Source organism: Marmota flaviventris, chromosome 6 (assembly GCF_047511675.1).
Source record: "Marmota flaviventris isolate mMarFla1 chromosome 6, mMarFla1.hap1, whole genome shotgun sequence".
In the NCBI taxonomy this organism is placed as follows: Eukaryota; Metazoa; Chordata; class Mammalia; order Rodentia; family Sciuridae; genus Marmota; species Marmota flaviventris.
The window spans coordinates 27,519,657-27,539,265 of NC_092503.1; the positions used below are offsets into that span (position 1 = coordinate 27,519,657).

Consider the following 19,609-nt stretch of genomic DNA (forward strand, 5'->3'; position numbering starts at 1 on the left):
GATTTAAAAGGAAGCAAAAGACTTGTTGGAAACTGGAGGTAGGAGATCTTTGCTATGTAGTGACAGAAAGCTCAGCTACTCTTACCTTCAATAACATGAAAAGTAGAAAATGTGCCTGATGGGCTGTGTGATCCAGCTCAGGAGGATTCCAGGCAGAGTATTGACAGTGTTATCTAGATTGTTCTTGCTTCGTCCTTAAGGTGGGATCCTGGACAGATTAATTGTTGAAAGGACTAGTAAAAAGAAACCCGGATCCAGTGGTTTGAAAATTGTCAGCGGCTCAAGAGGCAAAAGATGCTGAAATTTCTTAATGGCTTCTGAAAGAAGTTCAGATTCATTATGTATTTTCTTAACATCTTTCTTATCTAGTTACAAACATATTTTTTGTATGATATTTGATGTTAATGTTGACTTGATCAGAGGAAGGGAGATTGACTTTTATTTCTACCAAAACCATGGATTGTAAACAGACTAGGAAATTGAGGTGCAAATATAAGAAGGAAAAAAAAAATCCTCTTAAAGAAGCCTGGGAATTACCTGCTATGTACAGCCATGAGCACTCTAACAAAACCAAAAGAGAAGAGCCGCGGATAGAACGTGCTTTTGGGCTTGCCTACAAGGAAGTTGCTTATAGACCAAAGTTGATAGGTACCAACAGCCTTCAGTAGGGCTTCAGGAAGCATAAGTAGAAAGTTTATAGGTGTCTGGTTACTGACCACAGAAAGGTCAGTTAGGCGTTCAGTGCATTTAAATCTGTGAGATAACTCCCCACCTCAATTATGGCTTTACAATCTCAACCTTTTGGCACAAATTATTAAACTACATTGGTAAATAATTTGAAAGATGATTTGATGGGACTGGGATTGTGGCTCAGCGGTCGAGTGCTCACCTAGCATGGTCAAGACCCAGGTTCGATCCTCAGCACCACAAAGAAATAAAGGCATTGTTTAAAAAAAAAAAAAAAAAAAAAAAGCATATCTTAAAAAACAAAAAAAAAGAAAGATATTTTGATAGTAGCCAAATCTATTATTGGGGGGCAAGATATATACAATATTGGTGTAATACTATAAAGCATTCTGTTTTAAAATTAGTTTTTCCTCCTAAATTAGAAATAAACACTTAAATTATAAACATAAAGCAGGGTTTCTCAGCTTTTGCACTGTTGGCCTTTTGAGCTGGATTATGTGTTGCTATAGTGAACTGCCATGTGCATTGTAGGGTATTTAGCAGCATCCTTGGCTTCTCTCCTCTACATCCAGGGGTATCCCCCGCTGCCCTGTTCCTTCAGGTTCTGAGAACCAAAAATGTCTGCAGTCATTGCCTGGGGCTCCCTAATGGACAAAATCACCTCCTGCTGAGAATCACTAATGTTAAGGGAAAAATTATCAGAAAAAAAGAAAAAAAAGGGGGGGGCATTAGAATATAATTGGCAATAGGTATGGATTGTTGTTTAAATGACTGTTGATTAATTGTGCTTTGAAGAAATAATACATGTGTTAACTAATTATAAACTAAACAATTTCAGCTTCAGTATTAGAATTTTTATTTTACTAAAAATATAGTATTTTCTTAAACAGTAAGCAAATACCTTATGAACATAAAACTAATAATTATTTTGATATATGAGGAAATCTGAAAAAACTATTTAGCACTATAACCAGAAAACAATCTGGGTTTTTTAATATCTGACCCAGTGAGTACTTTTTTGTTTAATTAGAGTAGTCCAGGTAAACATCATTACCATCCAGGGTCCCTTGAAAAAATACAAACTCATACTCTCAAAATTTTTGAGGGTGATAAGTTATGTTCAAAAAATGCTGCACATGGCTTTATTGCCATTCATTTATTTGATTTTATAAGTGATCATGTTTAATAGTGTTTCCCAGCTAGATAGGATGGAATTATCTTCACTTTGGGTCACATCACTAAATGTGTGTTTCAGTCAACTCTTTCACTGCTATGACTAAAAGATCTGACAAGAACAAATTTAGAGGAGGAAAAGTTTATTTGGGGGCTCATGGTTTCAGAGGCCTCAGTCCATAGACAGCGGCTCCATTCCTCCAGGCTTGAGGTGAGGCAGAACATCATGGCCAAAGAGTTGGTGGAGGGAAGTGGCTCAAGACATCACTATCAGGAAGTAGAAAGAGAGAGCTCCACTCACCAGATACAAAATATATACCCTAAAGGCATATCCACAATGACCCACCTTCTCTAGCCACACTTTACTTAGCTACAGTTACCATCCAGTTAACCCTTATCAGGGGATTAATTCACTGATTGGGTTAAGGTTCTCATCGCCCAAACATTTCACTTCTAAACTTTCTTGCATTGTTTCACACATGAGCTTTTAGATATTAGGGAGACACCTAATATCTAAACCTTTATGTGCATCCACCTTTTATCCCATGTGATTCAAATCTTCAAATCTTGCCTATATATATATATATATATATATATATATATATATATATATATATGTATATATGTATATATATATATGTATATATATATATATGTATGTATATATGTATATATATATATGTATATATATATATATATATACATACATATATATATATATATATACATACATACATATATATAATTTTTTTTTCTAAAATGGCTTAAAAGAATGAAGGCAAAAAGAAATGTTGGTTGTGTTTTGTTAAAAGCCCTTCACGCCCAGAAAGCAAATGTTGATGGAACTGGTATGATGGTCAGTGGTTCTTTCAATCTTTTGGCATATGCTCTTGTGCTACAGAAAAGGTATTAAAAAGCATAAGAGTACTGGATGTAGGGTTGAGAACCTGGTGGGATTTTAGGATAAAATTGCCCATCCCTCATGTAGGTAGTTCTTCTCTAGACATTGGTTATAGTCCATGATATCAAATGACAAAAATTCTAATGATTTAATGCAATGATTATCATTACAATAATCAGTGAATTTATTTATAAAGTGTCCTAAAAGGTTATGGAAATGTATTTCCTTATACCATGTATGTGTTTCCCTTATATCATAATGGTGTTTCCAGAATTTAAAATGAAGTAGAACTCTTCTGTACATTTTTCAATAAAAATAATTTCCAGAAATTTACTCAAGTGAGATATATATATCCTAGTTATTTCAATTTTTCATCAAATTTGACAATATTTGACAAACATGACATCTTACAGCAAGGATTTCTAATGATAATATTAGTTTCTTACTGTTGTTCATTTAACTTTTTGAATCTCTTACAGTGCCTACACCAACTAATATTACAATTACAACCTATAATATGAACCCTATTCTGCATTGGGAGTACCAGATCATACCACAGACCCCTGTTTTCACAGTACAGGTGAAAAACTACAGGTGAGTGTTGCTCTTATCCTTTTTATTCAAGTCATTACACATTCTGTCACTTTCTGTATTCTCCTAATATCATCCTTCCTTCCTGTCTGGGGAAACTTCTTGAACTGCTTGTAGGTGTCTGGAGGTGCTAAGGATGCAAATTATTCCTTTGTTGAATACATTCTGTCTCTTGCTTTTCCTTCCTGTCAATATTGAAGTGTAGAAATAAAGCTAACTACCTTCTGAGATTTTTTTCTCTCTCTGATATCTTAATAAAGCAAAGAGTACTGTTAATAAAGCACAGCTAAATTTATTGTGATTATTGGAAGCAAGGGAGAATACCACCTTGACAGTATTTTAGCAGTATTGTCTCAGAACAAATAGTTACTGTTCACATGGTCCCAAATTGGAAGAACCAATTAAGTGTGGATTAGTCTTATTTTTTTCCCTCATGATCTGAGGTTAAACATCTGAGGCCTGTCAAAAGCTAATTTGTATCCATTATACAGGACACTCTTTAATGGTGATGTGTGGCTTCATCATTTGACTTAGAAGTTAGCCCTCAGATTTATCCATTGCATAAGTTCTTTTAAGTAAGTGTCTGTGGGGAGAAACTTTTTGAGGACATAAATATCCTATTCCACATGAATCCACAAATTTTTTTATTGATTTTTTTTTTAAAAAATAAATGACAGCGGAACACATTACAATTCTTATTACACTTACACAGCACAATTTTTTATATTTCTGGTTGTATATAAAGTATATTGACACCAATTCTCGTCTTCATACGTGTACTTTGGATAATGATGTCTATCACATTCTACCATCCTTGCTAATCCCCTGCCCCCTCCCTTTCCCTCCCACCCCTCTGCCCTATCTAGAATTCATCTATTCCTCCCATGCTTCCCCTCCCTACCCCACTATGAGTCAGCTTCTTTATATCAGAGGAAACATTCAACATTTGTTTTTTGGGGATTGGCTAACTTCACTTAGCATTATCTTCTCCAACACCATCCATTTACCTGCAAATGCCATAATTTTATTCTCTTTTATTGTTGAGTAAAATTCCATTGTGTATATATGCCACATTGTTTTTATCCATTCATCCATTGAAGGGCATCTAGGTTGGCTCCACAGTTTAACTATTGTGAATTGTGCTCCTATAAACATTGATGTGGATGTGTCCCTGTAGTATGCTGTTTTTAAGTACTTTAGGTATAGACCGAGGAGTGGAATAGCTGGGTTAAATGGTGGTTCCATTCCCAGATTTCCAAGGAATCTCCATACTGCTTTCCAAATTGGCTGCACCAATTTGCAGTCCCACCAGCAATGTGTAAGTGTACCTTTTTCCCCACATCCTCGCCAATACTTATTGTTGTTTGTCTTCATAATAGCTGTCATTCTGACTGGAGTGAGATGATATCTTAGAGTAGTTTTGATTTGAATTCTTTAATTGCTAGAGATGATGAACATTTTTTTCATATATTTGTTGATTGATTGTATATCCTCATCTGAGACTTGTCTGTTCAGGTCCTTGGCCCGTTTGTTGATTGGGTTTTTTGTTTTTTTGGTGCTTAGCTTTTTGAGTTCTTTATATACCCTAGAGATCAGAGCTCTATCTGATGTGTGAGGGGTAAAAAATTTGCTCCCAAGATGTAGGCTCTCTTTTCACCTCAAAGATTGTTTCTTTTGCTGAGAAGAAATTTTTTAGTTTGATTCCAAAATGGAAAGATCTATCTTGCTCTTGAATAGGCAGAATTAATATTATCAAAATGACCATACTACCAAAATCACTATACAGATTTAATGCAATTCCGATCAAAATCCCAATGGCATTCCTCATAGAAACAGAAAAGGCAATCATGAAATTCATCTGGAAAAATAAGAGACCCAGAATAGCTAAAGCAATCCTTAGCAGGAAGAGTGAAGCAGATGGCATCACTATATCAGACCTTAAACTATACTACAGAGCAATAGTAACAAAAACAGCATGGTATTAGCACCAAAACAGACTAGTAGACCAATGGTACAGAATAGAGGACACAGAGACTAACCCATAAAATTATAATTATCTTATATTAGGCAAAGGTGCCAAAAACATGCACTGGAGAAAAGGTAGCCTCTTCAACAAATGGTGCCAATAAAACTGGAAATCCATATGTAACAAAATGAAATTAAACCCCTATCTCTCACCAGGTACAAAACTCAACTCAAAGTGGATCAAGGACCTAGGAATTAAACCAGAGACTGTGTCTAATAGAAGAAAAAGTAGGCCCTAATTTTCATCATGCGGGATTAGGCCCCAACTTCCTTAATAAGACTTCTATAGTGCAAGAATTAAAACCAAGAATCAATAAATCCACAAATATTTTAACACCAGTTGATTGTATCTGTTATTTCTGTGATAGATTCAAAGTTCATAATTTTTTCAAGATTTGCTGATTCCATGTACACTAGATTGATAAAAATTCAAAAGTTTAGCACTTTGAAGACTGGAGATTACTCTTATACATTACTGGCATGAAGGCAATCTGGCTTTCTGGGAAGAATTTGGCAGTATTTTACAAAACTTTTATTTTATTTATTTATTTTTTTCTGGCTCTAGGAATCAAACTCGGGACCTTACACATGCTAGGCAAGTACTATACCTCCAAGCTTCACCCCCATGCTCCATGTGTCTGCTTTTTGGCCTTATGATCCCACATTAGGACCTTACCTTTAAAATACACTTAAAAGATTATAAAGATGTCACTCATATATAGGAGATTATCATACATCTGACCATTCATTAATACATGGAACGCTGTGTAGCTTTAAATGAAAATATGAAAAAAATTTCTATGAACTTACATATGGTGATTTCCAGGATACATTGAAATGAAAAATTAATTTCATAAAGTATATATGGTTTACTCCTTTTTGGTTAAAAAATGAGAATAAATATTTTGTAGGTACTAATTTTGATTAAAAAAAAAATACGAACTGAAAATCTGAAGTCAGTGAAATGACTACCAGGAGGGGGACCGTAACAATACATGGAAGTGAGCAGGAAAAAACTCCCATCTGTTTCTTCATTGGAGAAATGCTGACTGCAGGGTTAAGCCAGGGAAAATCTAAGGGTAACTAGAAAGTGTTCTTCTGATGAAAGGATTTCTTTTTAAAATGTTGGGGAATGTGTCCAAAGGATCCAGGAGCCACCTTCAATAGTTTCTCATGGCCCAAAGGTGGGACTGTTTGAGCTTCAGTATGAATAAGAACATAACATATTGAAATTGGAAAAGAACCCCATGTTTATATTGTTATTAATAATAGTAGTAGTGAAGAAAATGAAGAGCTCTTCTATGGACAATAACTTATAAGATTTTAAGGCATAACAAATGAAGCTAATAATTAAGATGTCATCCTGCTTCCTATGGTGTGTGTATTTGTCATCAGAAAGGCATAATTTTTTTAAAAAATGGATTACTGTTAAGAGGCTTTGTAATGTGCTAGATTTTGGAATTGAGTCACTTCTAGGCATCTACATCTTTAGCATCTAGAGTTGAGTAAAAATCAGATTTTAAAAACCTATAGTGTCATGTTGTTTGTACAGTTTTATATTTTGAATGGAGCCTCTTTATTGTAAAGAAATTTATGGTACATGTTGACTATCCCTTATGTCAAGTGCTTGGAATCAGAAGTATTTCATATTTCTGATTTTTTTCAGATTTCTAGAGTATTTGTATATAATAATGATATATCTTGGGAAAGGGACCCAAATCTAAACATGAAATTTATCAGTATTTCATATATACCTTGTATACATAGCCGGAAGTTCAAGAGAAATTTAGATAATTTCTTGCCTGAGATCAGTTGATATAATGTTTTAAATAACATTATTCATGAAACACATTTTAATGGTGTAGAATTTTCCTCTTAGGGTATCAAGTTGGCACTCAAAAGTTTTGGATTTGGGAGACTTTTGGAGTTTGAATTTTTTGGATTAAGGATGCTGGACATATATTTCTAACCAAAGAGTAAGGGCTTCCTACTTTGGTTTTTATGTCCTGTTCTAATCCTGTCCTGTTCTATAAACTCTTTCTGCCGCAGTCTGGCTGGGCATAAAATCACGAGCCACTCACAGCCTGTAGATTCAAACAGCAACTCTTTATTCTCGAACTGTCACCAGCACTCTACACCCACGTTCTGGGGAAAATCCACTGGCACTCTACATCCCAAATACTCTCTGAATCCCGCGAGAACTCAACAGGAACTCAAGGAGCGGGCGGGTGCCTGAGGCAGCAGGATACGCCCTATTCCCAGCAGGAATCACCTTAAACCTGGAACCGCCCTAAACCTGGATGGCCCTAAACCCTGATCCGCCCTAAACCCTGATCCGCCCTGGTCCTTGAGCAAGGTCACCTTTCATGCAAAGTCACTGCAAATGACCTGGGTCCAAGGCAAGCCCATTTCCACAATGGAGAGTCCTTCCTCTAAGCAACATGGGGTACGCTGACAAGGAAATTGCCATGTGTCGTACCTACTTAGCTATGGCTCTCAGCATCTTTCTACTAGCTCTGTGTTATAAATGAAAAGCAGAATACAGAGATAGTTTAAGTTAATGTGACAACAATAAAAACTACCTTTATGTTTCTTTATTCCTTTTCATTTTAGGAAGGAACAATGGACTGATGCTTGCACTAATATCTCTCATCATTACTGTGAACTTTCTGAACAAGTTTATGATTTATCTGAATCTTTCTGGGCCAGAGTTAAAGCTAGGATTGGACAAAAAGAATCTGTCTATGCAGAGTCAAAAGAAATTATTTTATGCATACACGGTGAGTAGAATGTAAGCTTGTATAACTTTTAAATTTGAAAATACTCACACATGTCTTCAGTGTATGTTTGCCTTTATTAGTAGTTGCTAAAAATGATCACAGTGCCAGGGAAACACTTGGAGGAATTCAGAGCATCAATAACATTCCTTTCTCCCAAGCTCCACAAAATATGGCTGAGATAGCCATCCCTTTGCTGCTTCAAAACCATTATGTTTTTGCTCTCTACATTTCTGGATCAGTGCTGTCCAGCTGTAGTCTGTATCAGTTCCCTCCCCTCTCCCCCCATCTTCTCTGTGATTCATTTCAAAGTTACATTCCCTGAGGACTTTGGCTCATTGTTTTCATTGTGCTCATTTGGTTCTCATTGTTCCTAGCCACCTTAAGTCCTTAATGCCTATGAGAATTTAAAAAATCCTAACTTAATACATTAAAATTTTAAGACTTAATCTCTCCAACCCCCCATGATTTTCACTCTTCCCACATTCTACTCCCATAAGATGTGTGATCTTTACTGTCAACCCAAACTCCAGAATCTTCAGTGCCATTTCCTGTTTTCTGACTACATCATCCCACCTTGCCAATCATATCCTCACTCCTGGGTAAAAGAAGCCTGAGTCACTTGGCTCTTCCCTAGTGTGCTCAACCTTGGTTCCTTTTCCTCTACCTTCACTTCTTTCCTGTTCAGCTCCTGTGCTTGGTTACCTCCATGGCTGCCTGCCAGTTCTCTCCACTGCTTTGATTCGGCTTCTGTTTTTCTAATTGTGCTGCCTTGGGCTCTTGCACAGGCACTTCCTCTGCTTGTTCTTTAAATATTAAGGTTTAAATATTAAGTTCTCCTGAGTTCATACCTTTCCCTCTGATACATTACCATCAGTATGTCAGATTTTTCAAGGGCCTACTATGTGTTAGTAAGTATGCCACGCCCTGAGATACACTGGTATAAAACCAGACTTGCCTGGCACATAGTAGGTGCACAGTTAGTATGTGAAGTGTATTCACCAACCAAGTTCCACACATCAAAGACACAGGGAATATTTGCTGAGTAGTTAAATGTCTAGTTCTGATTTTCACAAGGAATCATTATTAGCAAACTTTTATAGAACCTTCCTAGAGCCTTCCTGGTTGTAGTCCCCATACCTCCCTTAGGTTTGGTTTTTCCTTCTGCCTACAGCTTTCCTCAGCAGATATGCCAGTAAAGATCCAGTAAAGAATGTGGGAAGAGTGAAAATCATGGGGGGTTGGAAAGATTAAGTTGTGAAATTGTAATGTATTAAGTTAGGATTTAAATTCCCATAGGCATTAAAAACACTTGTGGATGTTAAAGAGAGTTTTGTGGGGAAAGATATCTCAAATTCCTTTTTAGAAACCAGATTTCTTAATTTACAGAAATAAAGGAAAATTTTTTGTACTTAATAGAGCTTCTGTTACTGCAAGGTTTTGTTTTATTTGTTTTGTTTTAAACCAACTTTTATAACCAGTTGTATTTCTCTAGAGCTAGAAGTGAAATTAAACTGATAAAGAGAAGTTTGCCTGAGATTTATTAAATATTTCTTTATGAATGATATTTGGAATATCTTCTAGATCTTTGTGGAGTAGTGTGAATGGGACCCTACTTTAGAAAAATAAAAAAAGAAGAGTAGGTTGGTTGAGTGATTTTGATAATTTTGAAATGCACCATGAAGTTCCTAGGCTAGTAGTAATTACACTTTCCCTCTCTCCTCCAGGAAAGATTGGACCACCTACACTAGATGTCAGAAGGAAGGAAGACCAAATCATTATTGACATATTTCACCCTTTAATTATTATGGGAAAAGAGGAGGTGACTTTATATGATGATGAAAATCCTTGTTACCCATTTAAGTACATTGTACATATGAAAATTAACAGAAGTGAGGTATGTGTTTCTATTTAATCTTTTCAAAATGAAAATTATTCTGTAGCTAGCACAAGTCATTCTTTTGTACAATATAATGAGAATGGAATTTCAGCCAAGGCTCATGAACCATAGATTTGGGTAAGGGGGGGTGAATTTTATATATATATATACACACACACACACACACACACTATTGAAAGGAAGTAGTATGGACTTAATCGCTAACATTGACCAGATGTGTACATTAAAGTTTTCTCTGTCCCATTTAGCCACATGACCCTAATCTAAAATTTTACTCTTAACCTTAATTTCTCTATTGGAAACATAAGGATTTTTTTTTTTTTTTTTTTTTTGTACTGGAGATTGAACCCAAGGGGGCTTTATCACTGATCTAATCTCCAGATCTGGTTCTTTTTATTTTGAGACAGGGACTTACTAAGTCACTGAGGCCAGTTCAGAACTTGAATCCTCCTGCCTCAGCCTTCTGAGTTGCTGGAATTATAGATTTGTGCCGCTGAGCCTGGCAGGATCATTTAAATTTTTTTGAAAGAGAAGTTAACAGTACAACTGTGAGAATATAATTACATTATTTTCACAGCCCATCCCTATGGCCTTGTTGGTTGTAGTCCCCATACCTCCCTTAGGTTTGGTTTTTCCTTCTGCCTACAGCTTTCCTCAGCAGATCTGCCACATTCCTGGCATCAGTAACTTCCTGGGGTCTCCATTGCTGCTTTGACTTTACTTTCAGCGCTTTAAGAATCACACTTTCAGGAGCTTCCTACAGGAATTCCAAACCTGCAGCACATTGCCTGGCTTCGCAGGCCTGTCTTTGAAATCTCAGTGAAAGCCTACATGACTCTGTAACTCTTGCATTTCACATTCCTAAAACCAGCACTATGTGGACAAAGCTAAGGTCTGCCACCAATAGGGGCAGTAACCAGGCACCCCTGGACCATGGCTACTGTGGTCTATGAGTCCCTGGGTATCTGAGCATTCTGAAAAAAATTCTAGGGCTACAACTTCCTGGGGCCCTGCAGGATATGATCAAGACATCCCAGAACTCCTTTCTCAAAGTAAAGACTTTCAAAGAGTTTTCACTTTTATACCCTTGAGCCTGAGATACCTTCAAGGCTTGTTTTATATTATCTCGGTGCAAAGTAATTGGCTTCTCTTCAGTGATGCTAATTTCTTGAACAACCGCATCTTCCTGGTTCCCAACAAATGTGCTTTTTTTGACTAAACTGCAAATTTTTCCAATCTTTCTGCTGTTTTTTTGCTCCCAATTTTCATTGTAAACCTACCTAAAAGGAACCAGCAAAACCCAGGCCACTGCCTGAATGCTTTGCTTCTTGAAATTTCTCCACCATATTAATTAGTCCATCACCTTTAAATTCAGCCTTACCCAGTCTCAGGACATGGACAAGATTGTAGACAGAATGTGACATGAATGGCCTCTAATCCATTTCCCAGTGGAGCCTTCATTTTGGTTTGAAACCTCACAAGCAGTTTCTCCCAGCATTCTGTCAGCAATCTGGTCTTCTGAGCTCATTCCAGAATTGTCCATTAAGCTCTTCTTACAACATTCTAAGACTTCTCTATCCTGCATCTTCAGACTTTCTCAAATTAGGGTATTGAACCAATCTGTATACGGGGTAAAAATGGGAGTTTATAGCAACATCACTACTCTTGGTACCAATTTTCTGTGGTAGTCAGCTTTGCACCACCTTGACAAATACCTGAGAAAAACAACTTAATGGAGGAAAGATTTATTATGGCTTATGGTTTGAAAGATTTCGGTTCATGGTTAGCTGGCTGGGTTGCTTTTTTATACCTATAGCGAGGCAGAAACATCATGGTGTAAGGGTGGAGAAAAGCTGTTCACTTATGGCAGCCAGGAAGTGGAAAGAGGGAGAAAGGGGCCAGAGATAAGAAATGCCCTTCCTGGTCATGCCCCCAGTGACTTCTTTCCTCCAACTAGGCCCCACTCCTAAAGTTTCTACCACCTCTCAGAAATAGCATGAAATTATTAATACATCAAATGGATTAATCCACTGATGAAGTCAGGATCCTCATGATCCAGTCACCCCTTCTCAAGAGCCCCACCTCTGAGCATTGCTCCCTGGGGACCAAGCCTTCAACACATGAGCTTTTGGGGGACATTCTAGACCCAAACTGTAATAGTCACCGCTGTCCTACTTACCTTAGTCAGCTTCCTGTTAGTACAGCAAAATGCCAGAGACAGCTAACTTGTAAAGAGAAAGTTTTATTTAGTTCCCAGTTTTAGAAGTTCAAAGGTATGCATCAGCTTAGTTCTAATGAAGGCAGTAGATGGCAGCACATCGCAGTGGGAGCACACGTGTAGGAGCAAACAAGTGATTAAACAAATGATTACATGATTGCATCTCTTCTTTTCCCCTCCTTTTTTTTTTTTGGTAGTGCTGGAGATTGAACACAGGGCCTCCTACCTCTTAGGCAAGTACTATATGACTTAGCTACACCCACAGCTCAAGTGATTATATCTCACACCATGCAGAGAGAGGAGGGACTGGGGTCTCTCAGTCCCTTTCAAGGATATGCCCCAATGACCTAATGACCTCCCATAAGACCCCATATCTTAAAGGTCCACAGCACTTCCCAATACCACCACCTGGGAACCAATCCTTACCCTATGGGGAACACTTAGCCAAACCACAGCACTACCTTTGCGTCTTCAGGCCCATGCACAGGTGGTCCACACACTGGGGAATGAAAGAGGAACTAGGAGGGGTTGCTTCAGTCATTTCTGTGTATCACTGCCCAGAGACCCTGCAGCCTTCATGCAGTGCCTTTATTATGCTTCCTATAAATGCTGTTCTCCCTCAACAAGCTAAATTTCTAACACTCTAAGCAATGGGACAAATGAACATCTATCTGTTGGTTTAACAACTAATAATGAACATCCCTGCTCAAGTTTTTAAACTTACTATTCCCATAAAGAACATTTTAACAAATGCACATTATCATGCTGTATTTGAAGTGACAAATTGACTTATTATTTGATATGAATACTATTTTCAGACATATTTAGTGTTTGTCATATATGTGTTTTCTTTAGGTGTTTGACCAAGATAACTATGGGGATTTTTGTATAGATAAAGAAGTCAGACATCTTCATTGTATTTTTTTCCCATATAGATGGCAGATATAAAATTTGAACCAAAGGAAGATGATTGTAATGAGTCGCTGTGCCAGTTGAGAATTCCTGTGTCTTCACTGAATTCTGAGTACTGCTTTTCAGCAGGAAACTCAAACACGTGGGGATTTACAATGGAAGCGTCCAAAGAAGTTTGTATAACTATTTCCAATGACAACATAAAGGGTAAGTTCTTGCCATTATTTTCTAAATAGAGAGGGTGAGGACTAAAATACAGTAATGTGAAAAGAGATAAATTTATTTGTAACTTCAACAAATCTCTTTTCTTTTAAAAATATTTAATAATTTCTCAGAGAAACCCAAAATTAAAAATAAGACAGTTTCTCAGGCATTAAAATATGCAAAGTAACTAATTAGGAAAGCCATGTGAGAGCCTTTTGACTCAAGAAAGAAAAAATATAAAATATGTGTAAAATTATATACATAAATATCTACATTTCAAATGTTCATATGGATAACTTATAAAGAGCTAGAAGAAAACACAATTATCTATAGCTCTGTTGTCCAAAAAGATACCCCGTTGTTCACATCCTATCTTTCTCTGTAGCCATGATTATATTGCATAGTATATATAATTTTTTGTACTGCCTTATACATATATTTTAACTATTTTTTATATCACTTCACATATTTTCTTAACATTTTATAATCTCTGTAGAGTATTTCATTTTATAGTATATTATTTTTATTTACTGTTGCCTAATTGTGGGTCCTTTAAGATTATTTTCAGGTTTTTATTATGATAAATCATACTTTGATGAATGTCTTTATGTGTATGTGTATATATTTTCCTGTTGTTAAGGTATTTTTTAGAATGTATTTTATAGGCTTAACAGTGTACTTAAATTTTATAATACAAATGTCTTTTTCTTTTTTAACAAAAACTCAATATAATTTTTCATGGGGAAAATGAAAAGCAGTTGAGAAGGAAGAAAATGTTTCCGTTTAGCAAAGTTTTAATAATACTCTCAATACTAAAACCAACACATTTTAACATCAAATCAACACAAATAAAATGACATCAACAGAAATTTTAAAAAGGGGTACATATCCAGTTTTCCAGAGTAATATTTTAAAAGGAAAAAAAAATGTCAAATTGAAACCCAAACAAAACTGTCTCTGTAATGTTTTCACTAAGAAGCCAATGATAAATGCAAACTAATACTATCTAAAACCTGAAAATTTTATTTTCATGACTCTATAAAACCATACCTACCTTTACACTAACTTTTTACATGTTTATACTTACTCATTTATGCATTTGAAATGAGATCTCATTGTATTGCCTAGACAGGTCTCCAACCGTGGGCTCAGAAATCCTCCCAAGTAGCTAGGATGACAGACACATTGCCACTGCGCTGGCCTAAATGTTTTTAAATGATGAGATTAATTCTTCTACCTATGGCTATATCAGTGATTCCATGAAGTAGAATATAATCAGTATGTATTCCACTTTTACTTGTTAATCAGGAAAAAATAGATATTTTGCTCATGATAAATAAATCCCTATGTTCCATTATGCCCTAAAAACACCTTCCTTAAGCTTGACTTATCTTGTGAGTTTTTTTAAATTAATTTTAACAATAATATAATCTTAAAAATATAGCCTATTGATTAATAGGTATCATAAACTGACTTTATCATCGTGTACAGAAAAATCAAGGAATAAGTTTTGGTTTTTTATTAATATGTATTAATTGTTCATGTTAATGTAGTTCATCATGTAATTCTCACACATACATACACTTGCACTAATCAAATCCATCTTTCCTTTATCCACCTTCCCCATCCACCCACACACCCCCAACCTCTATTAATCACTATTTTAAATTCAGTTTAAGTTGTTTTTAAGCTTCCAAATATGAGAGCGATTGTGCTACACTTGTCATTCTGTGTCTAGCTTGCTCCATTTAACATGATGTCCTCCAATTCCATCTATTTTGCTTCCAAGACATTATTTTATTCTTCTTCATGGCTAAATAATATTTCATTGTGTGAATAATATTTCATTAGCACCTAGACTAATTCCCTATCTTAATTATTGTGAATAGTTCTGTAATGAACAAAAACAATAGTGCAGGTATCTCTTTGGTATATTGATTTCATTTCCTCTGGATGTATACCTAGAAATAGGATAGCTGGGTCATATGGCATATTTATTTTTAGTTTTTTCAGGAACCACCATACTGTTCTCTGTAAGGATTATGCTAATTTACATTCCTACCAATAGTGTATATAAAAGTTCTTTTTTTCCCACATACTTGCTAGCATTTGTTTTTGTTGTTGTTGTTTTGATCATCGCCATTCTTACTGGGGTGAGACGGTATCTCATTGTAGCTTTAATTTGCATTTTCATGATAACTAATGATGTTTAGAATTTTTTTCATATTATTTGTAGGCCATTTGTATTTCTTTTTAAAAAATGTCATTCAGATTATTTGCCCATTTTTACATTAGATTATATATTTTTGTTATGTTTTTCGAGTTCCTTGTCTATTCTAGATATTAACCCTTTACCAGGTGAATAGTTAGACATTATTTTCTCCCACTCTGTACATTGTCTCTTGCCATGCAGAAGTTTTTTACTTTGACGTAATCCCATTTGTTTATGTTTGTTTTTGTTTTCTGTGCTTTGAGGGTTCTATTCAGAAAATAAGTCCCGGTACTAATGTATTAAAGTATTTCTGTTATGTTCTATTTTAGTAGTTTAAGTTCCAGGTCTTACATTAGGTCTTTGATCCATTTTGAGTTGATTTTTATATAGAGATAGAGGTCAAGTTTTAATCTTCTGCCTATGGATATCTAATTTTTCTAGCACCATTTATTGAAGAGACGGTCCTTCCTACAATGTATGGTTTGGGCACCTTTGTCAAGAATCAGTTGGCTGCAGATGTATGGGCTTATTTCTGGGATCTTTATTATGTTCCTTTGGTCTGTGTTTCTGTTTTTATGTCAATACCATGCTGTTTGGGTTTCTCTGATTCCATGGTATCTCATAAAATCAGGTATTTTGATGCCTCAAGCTTTGTTCTTTTTTGCTGAAGATTGCTTTCACTATTTCATCTTTTATGCTTCCATATGAATTTTAAGATTGTTTCTTCTGTGAAGATGGAATTGGTATTTTGATGGAAATTGCATTGATTCTGCAAACTGTTTTGGGTAATGTGGCCTAACAATATTCTCCCAACCTGTGATCCAGGTCTTTCTGTTTTTCTGTGTGTCTTTAATTTCTTTCAATAGTATTTCTTTTTCAATGTAGAGGTCTTGCATTTTCTTGGTTAATTATTACCAGGTATTTTTGTACATACTTGATGCAGATAGGATTGCTTTCATAATTTCTTTTTTTTTTTTTTTTATTTTTATTGTTGGTTGTTCAAAACATTACATAGTTCTTTATATATCATATTTCACACTTTGATTCAAGTGGGTTATAAACGCCCATTTTTACCCCGTATACAGATTGCAGAATCACACCAGTTACACTTCCATTGATTTACATATTGCCATACTAATGTCTGTTGTATTCTGCTGCCTTTCCTATCCTCTACTATCCCACCTCCCCTCCCCTGCCCTCCCCTCCCCTCTTCTCTCTCTACCCCCTCTACTGTAATTCATTTCTCCCCCTTGTATTATTTTTCCCTTTCCCCTCACTTCCTCTTGTATGTAATTTTGTATAACTCTGAGGGTCTCCTTCCATTTCCATGCAATTTCCCTTCTCTCTCCCTTTCCCTCCCACCTCTCATCCCTGTTTAATGTTAATCTTCTTCTCATGCTCTTCGTCCCTACTCTGTTCTTAGTTACTCTCCTTATATCAAAGAAGACATTTGGCATTTGTTTTTTAGGGATTGGCTAGCTTCACTTAGCATAATCTGCTCTAATGCCATCCATTTCCCTGCAAATTCTATGATTTTGTCATTTTTTAATGCAGAGTAATACTCTATTGTGTATAAATGCCACATTTTTTTATCCATTCCTCTATTGAAGGGCATCTAGGTTGGTTCCACAGTCTTACTATTGTGAATTGTGCTGCTATGAATATCGATGTAGCAGTGTCCCTGTAGCATGCTCTTTTTAGGTCTTTAGGGAATAGACCGAGAAGGGGAATAGCTGGGTCAAATGGTGGTTCCATTCCCAGCTTTCCAAGAAATCTCCATACTGCTTTCCAAATTGGCTGCACCAATTTGCAGTCCCACCAACAAAGTACAAGTGTACCCTTTTCCCCACATCCTCGCCAGCACTTGTTGTTTGACTTCATAATGGCTGCCAATCTTACTGGAGTGAGATGGTATCTTAGGGTGGTTTTGATTTGCATTTCTCTGACTGCTAGTGATGGTGAGCATTTTTTCATGTACTTGTTGATTGATTGTATGTCCTCCTCTGAGAAGTGTCTGTTCAGGTCCTTGGCCCATTTGTTGATTGGGTTATTTGTTATCTTATTGTCTAATTTTTTGAGTTCTTTGTATACTCTGGATATTAGGGCTCTATCTGAAGTGTGAGGAGTAAAGATTTGTTCCCAGGATGTAGGATCCCTATTTACCTCTCTTATTGTTTCTTTTGCTGAGAAAAAACTTTTTAGTTTAAGTAAGTCCCATTTGTTGATTCTAGTTATTAACTCTTGTGCTATGGGTGTCCTATTGAGGAATTTGGAGCCCAACCCCACAGTATGTAGATCATAGCCAACTTTTTCTTCTATCAGACGCCGTGTCTCTGATTTGATATCAAGCTCCTTGATACATTTTGAGTTAACTTTTGTGCATGGCGAGAGAAAGGGATTCAGTTTCATTTTGTTGCATATGGATTTCCAGTTTTCCCAGCACCATTTGTTGAAGATGCTATCCTTCTTCCATTGCATGCTTTTAGCCCCTTTATCAAATATAAGATAGTTGTAGTTTTGTGGATTGGTTTCTGTGTCCTCTATTCTGTACCATTGGTCCACCCGCCTGTTTTGGTACCAGTACCATGCTGTTTTTGTTACTATTGCTCTGTAGTACAGTTTGTAGTCTGGTATCGCTATACCGCCTGATTCACACTTCCTGCTTAGCATTGTTTTTGCTATTCTGGGTCTTTTATTTTTCCATATGAATTTCATGATTGCTTTCTCTGTTTCTACAAGAAATGCCGTTGGGATTTTGATTGGCATTGCATTAAACCTATAGAGAACTTTTGGTAATATCGCCATTTTGATGATGTTAGTTCTGCCTATCCATGAACAGGGTATATTTTTCCATCTTCTAAGATCTTCTTCTATTTCTCTCTTTAGGGTTCTGTAGTTTTCATTGTATAAGTCTTTCACCTCTTTTGTTAGGTTGATTCCCAAGTATTTCATTTTTTTTGAGGATATTGTGAATGGAGTGGTTGTCCTCATTTCCATTTCAGAGGATTTGTCGCTGATATACAGGAATGCCTTTGATTTATGCGTGTTGATTTTATATCCTGCCACTTTGCTGAATTCATTTATTAGCTCTAATAGTTTCTTTGTAGAGCCTTTTGGGTCTGCTAGGTATAGAATCATGTCACCTGCAAATAGTGATAATTTAAGTTCTTCTTTTCCTATTTTGATGCCTTTAATTTCTTTCGTCTGTCTAATTGCTCTGGCCAGTGTTTCGAGAACTATGTTGAACAGAAGTGGTGAGAGAGGGCATCCCTGTCTTGTTCCAGATTTTAGAGGGAATGCCTTCAATTTTTCTCCATTCAGAATGATGCTAGCCTGAGGCTTAGCAAAGATTAATTTTACAATATTGAGGTATGGTCCTGTTATCCCTAGTTTTTCTAGACTTTTGAACATAAAGGGATGCTGTACTTTGTCGAATGCTTTTTCCGCATCTATCGAGATGATCATATGGTTCTTATTTTTAAGTCTATTGATGTGGTGAATAACATTTATTGATTTCCGTATATTGAACCAGCCTTGTATCCCAGGGATGAATCCTACTTGATCATGGTGCACAATTTTTTTGATATGTTTTTGTATCCGATTCGCCAGAATTTTATTGAGAATTTTTGCATCTAGGTTCATTAGAGATATTGGTCTGTAGTTTTCTTTCTTTGAAGTGTCTTTGTCTGGTTTAGGAATCAGGGTGATGTTGGCCTCGTAGAATGAATTTGGAAGTTCTCCCTCTTTTTCGATTTCCTGAAATAGCTTGAAAAGTATTGGTATTAGTTCTTCTTTAAAGGTTTTGTAAAACTCTGCTGTATACCCATCCGGTCCTGGGCTTTTCTTAGTTGGTAGTCTTTTGATGGTTTCTTCTATTTCCTCAATTGATATTGGTCTGTTTAGGTTGTCTATATCCTCCTGACTCAATCTGGGCAGATCATATGACTTAAGAAATTTATCGATGCCTTCACTATCTTCTATTTTATTGGAGTATAAGGATTCAAAATAA

The 19,609-nt window shown here is 36.0% G+C and overlaps 1 protein-coding gene across 1 annotated transcript in view; it reads left to right on the top strand.

Moving 5' to 3' along the window:
• Positions 1–19,609, top strand: part of Ifngr1 (interferon gamma receptor 1) — a 34,848-nt gene that overhangs the window by 5,113 nt on the left and 10,126 nt on the right. The window contains exons 2-5 of the mRNA XM_027938419.2: positions 3,241–3,355; positions 7,991–8,157; positions 9,882–10,051; positions 13,208–13,391. Of these exons, the coding sequence (XP_027794220.1) occupies positions 3,241–3,355; positions 7,991–8,157; positions 9,882–10,051; positions 13,208–13,391 (636 nt within the window). The remainder of the gene's footprint in view (positions 1–3,240; positions 3,356–7,990; positions 8,158–9,881; positions 10,052–13,207; positions 13,392–19,609) is intronic.